The 4,070-nt window shown below is 45.9% G+C and overlaps 2 protein-coding genes across 2 annotated transcripts in view; one reads left to right on the top strand and one right to left on the bottom strand.

Annotated features, from left to right (window-relative positions):
- The window catches only part of exoc8 (exocyst complex component 8), a 21,349-nt gene that overhangs the window by 9,226 nt on the left and 8,053 nt on the right, over positions 1 to 4,070 (top strand). The window lies entirely within an intron of this gene.
- LOC117961192 (sprT-like domain-containing protein Spartan) overlaps positions 127 to 4,070 on the bottom strand; it is a 4,922-nt gene continuing 978 nt past the window's right edge. Inside the window, exons 2-5 of the mRNA XM_034899695.1 lie at positions 3,750 to 3,849; positions 2,793 to 2,921; positions 2,365 to 2,674; positions 127 to 1,565 (exon numbers count right to left, since the gene is read on the bottom strand). Coding sequence (XP_034755586.1) covers positions 592 to 1,565; positions 2,365 to 2,674; positions 2,793 to 2,921; positions 3,750 to 3,849 — 1,513 coding nt within the window. The 3' untranslated portion in view covers positions 127 to 591. The remainder of the gene's footprint in view (positions 1,566 to 2,364; positions 2,675 to 2,792; positions 2,922 to 3,749; positions 3,850 to 4,070) is intronic.

Here is a 4,070-nt window from a genome sequence, read left to right as displayed (position 1 = left end):
GCCCAGAGCCCAGAGCCCAGAGCCCAGAGCCCGGAGCCCAAAGACCAGAGCCAATAGCTAATAGCTAATAGCCCAGAGTCCAGAGCCCAGAGCCCCCAGAGCCAAAAGACCAGAGCCCAGAGCCCAGAGCCCCCAGAGCCCCCAGAGAACAACTGAATGTCATCCTTAAAATATTCAACAAAGTTAAAACAAGACTGCTTCACTTACTGGTACACTCCACCTGCCCACGCTACCAGACAGAAATTATGGGAATTTTAAGTGTTTAGCTCAATGAAAAAGACTAAGATTAATTTAGGTAAAAAGTGAATGACTTCCATTATCTGTTGAACCCTGCGGTTCTCTAGTCTCTTAGTCTAGAGACTAAGGCACACATTGTCAGACAGGCACTTACTATTACAGTTATGTAATCACGCCGATCTGGTTGTAAAACTGTGTCCAACCATTCTTTTCAAATCAAAAGTTGAGTCTATTTCCCCTAAAATCAAAAATTGAGAAACTTAAAAAGGAGATCTGGTCCACCGTCAGCTCAAATCACTTAAAACCCAACACAGCAAACTTTAAAAGTCCATGTCTGAGTCTGCTCGTCTTCATTCAGGAGAGGCAGGAATCGAGATGCTCATTGATCTTTGACTCCTGCACCTCTGCTTGGCACGCAGGACAGCTGACCATCAGCGCCGAGGAGGACGACAAGGAAGAGGAGGAGGGGGTCAAACTGTTCAGCCCTGCCGAGGATTGGAGAGAGGATGAAGAGGAGGCCGTGGCAGTTGCGGTCCTACGCTGCATTGCGGGTGACTTGGTCTCTCCCGCCCCCCGTGACGCTGCTGGATCGCTGCCTGACGTCTTCTGGAAGAAGTCAGTGATGCTGGACGAGCTCCTGCTGTCGTCCCACGGCCTCTTCCTCGACACCTGACCCCCGCCAGCAGCTCCTGATGTCCTAGCCCTGTTAGAACCACTGAAGTACTCGGACAGGGTTGGGTTTGCAGGGCTGCCTCTGGTCCCTGATGAAACTCCAGAACGCCTGGACTCACTAGGACTGGGCAGAGATGTTCTGGGAGAGGAGGCTGCTGTTAATGGAGACGCAGACGTAGCACTCGCTGGTGATGTCCGTGAATCTCTTTGAGTTTCTGGGTCTGACGTGGCGGACCGACCCGCTGCCCTGCTGAAGCTGTTGAAGAGGTCTTCGATGGACTTCTGCGTGGCTCCATCCCCGTCTTGGCTCCGGCTGCTGCTGCTGTGCGGTTTGGGGATTCTCACTGGCGAGCCGTTGATGTTGACGAAAGCTCTCGTGTTACTCACAGACCTCTTCACGGGCTGCTTCTGGCCCACGGAGGGAGCTGGTCTGACGCAGGGAGAGGTGCTAGAGAGTCCTTTGTTATCGAGGACCGGGCCAACGGGAGAACTGAGAGTTTTAGCCGGAGACGAAGGGGTGAAGAGTTTCCTTAGAGAGGAAGGCACTTCAGGTGTGTGAGATGGGGGGGGAGACCCGGAGGACTGGGTCACCCCTCCGAGGAGGAATCCTTTGCCACTGAAGGGGATTATGTCCCTGATGTCCTGGGAGCCGGAGCCTGAGAGGAAGAAAACAATGAGATGTCTGGGGAATCACTCGACTCAAAGAGCTGCTTCCCGGAAGCTTTAATAAAAACACGGAGCTGCACAATGGGAGGATGATGTTAAATACTGAGACAACAATATTATGTGTGATGAATTATGTGAAATAATTTCCAACATTCTTTATTGAACAAATTGAACATTGACTTGAATATAAAAAAATGCACTGTGTAAAAAGTTACATTTTAAAGTGCCGTTTTTGTTTTTAAGCGTCTCTATTGTGATGTGTTGTAGCCTTTTTGCTAAGAGTTTATGGCGGGAATGTTGATTTCGCAATTAAGATTTAAAAAAAACTATTTATTGTGCAGTGGGGGGGGGGGGGGGGGGGGGGGGGGGGGATTGATCAGCGGACGCCTCCCGATACGATATCATCACGATATTTATGCCAAGATACGATATTATTGCGATTTCTGCGATATATTGCTATTTATAACCATTTTTCCAGTTTCTAATTTTTCCCAATTTCAAATGACGTCCACAAAAGGAAACTTATCAACATCTGTTGCATCTAAAAAAACAAAAACATTTCTCTGTTTGGTCATATCGCTTCAAGGTTATCGCTGCAAAATCAGACAAACTAACCAACACATATATAATATATAATGAAAGATCCACACTTGGCGCCTGTGTATCGATACAGTTTTACCACTGAAAATATTGCGATACTACGCTGTATCGATCCCCCCCCCACACCCCCCCCCCCTATTGTGCAGCCTTTTTACAGCAGAACATACAGCAGAGGAACCTGCTCATCACCTGTACTGTAACTTGAAGACTTCCCATTCCCTGAGTCCTTCTTCCCTGAGTCCTTCTTCTCGGAGGTCTTCCCATCCTTTTTAGCATCTTTCTTGCCTTTCTTGCCGTATCCTTCCGGCTCCTTGACCTTGGTGTAGGTCCCTCCACACGTCCTCTTGTGGTCCTCCCACCAGGGATCCTGAGCAGAAGGGGCCCGGTTCATGGCCCTCTTCACAAAGCCCAAATAGGGCTTGCGGTGCTGACAGGGCCCGTTGCATTTCCACCAGTGCTGCCGGTACACGTCCACCTCGTCATGGAAGCTGTGGTAGATCTGACGAGCGGACAAGGTTTATTCTCTTTTATTATTAATGCAATCTCTGTTAAAAGCTGTGAAAAGACAAGACACTATCAGCTAAATATGTGAAATGCCCAACAGAAGATCCACCTACAGATATTTTTGTGCCACTGGCGCTGTTGATCCGGTTCATGTGTTTGCAGAACTCAGGGCCATGGCCGTCCCGGTCTCGGTTGTTCTGGGTCACAAACAGCAGCGCGTGAATCATTTCGTGGAGGAGAGTCTGGTAAAACAAAACAAATGTAATTATGAAACAAGGTAAAAGACGTGTTTTGTCTTTTCATATCCAGCTCCATCTCATACTCTGACACATGTCCAGATGGGACACGGGAGCTGAAGACCAAATGGGTCTCGACAGCCACGAAACCCTTAGGAGAAGACTTATAATTGTGCTTTTTAACGAGATCTAACCTATCTAAGTGTTGTTTTTAACCCTCTAATCCAACTCTTAGTTAACTGGTTGATTACCTTTCATCCCTTATAATAAGCTGTTAGATCACTGGTAAGAGAACGTAAATATTATATTCAGTCGCGTGGTCTATTTTCAGTAGAGCTGCAAAGATTAATCGATTAGATGTCAACTTTTAAATTAATCACCAAACATTTTGGTATTTGATTAGCCGATTTGAGTCATTATTTTAAGACAAAAAAGTAAACAAGTCTTTGATTCCAGCTTCTTAAATGTGAATATTTTCTAGTTTCGTCTCTCCTCTGTGACAGCAAACTGAACATCTTTGAGTTTTGGACAAAACAAGACATTTGAGGACGTCATCTTGGGCTTTTGGGGAAACACTGATCTCCATTTTTTCACTATTTTCTGAAATTTTATAGATCAAACAACCAAATGATTTAATGGAGAAAATATTCAACAGATTAATCGACTATGGAAATAATAACAATAGTTTTATGATCCTTTTTTCTTTGATATTTGCAGATATGACACAATTTATTCTCTTCACTGCATATTGGTTTGAAATAGTTGGAATAAAAAGGCATTTAAACCCTCGAGTTGCTTCTGAGAAACAAATACTGGTGTCGCGGTCCCCCGTACCTCCACCAGGTCTTTCCTGGGTCTAAGCTTCAGCAGAGGCTCACTGAGCCGGATCGAACACAGACCACCTCGGCCCTCGTAGGAACACACACCAGCACACCTGCAAATGAGCAGAGAGAGAGAGACAGAGACATCAGAGACAGACAGTCCTTCAGTAAACTCCATTAGCACCCAACAGCACCAGTTTACTGTGACTGAATGTCCCATACTGTAAAAAAGGGAGATTTCCATGTCTTTTAGTAGAGTAGAGATTTGTACTTGGCAAAGAGCGTTGGGTGGAATCAATCATGTTATTTTGGGGAATTAAAAAGAACATTGATA

Source organism: Etheostoma cragini, chromosome 18 (genome assembly GCF_013103735.1).
Source record: "Etheostoma cragini isolate CJK2018 chromosome 18, CSU_Ecrag_1.0, whole genome shotgun sequence".
NCBI lineage: Eukaryota > Metazoa > Chordata > Actinopteri > Perciformes > Percidae > Etheostoma > Etheostoma cragini.
This window is presented reverse-complemented; position numbering and strand designations above follow the sequence as displayed.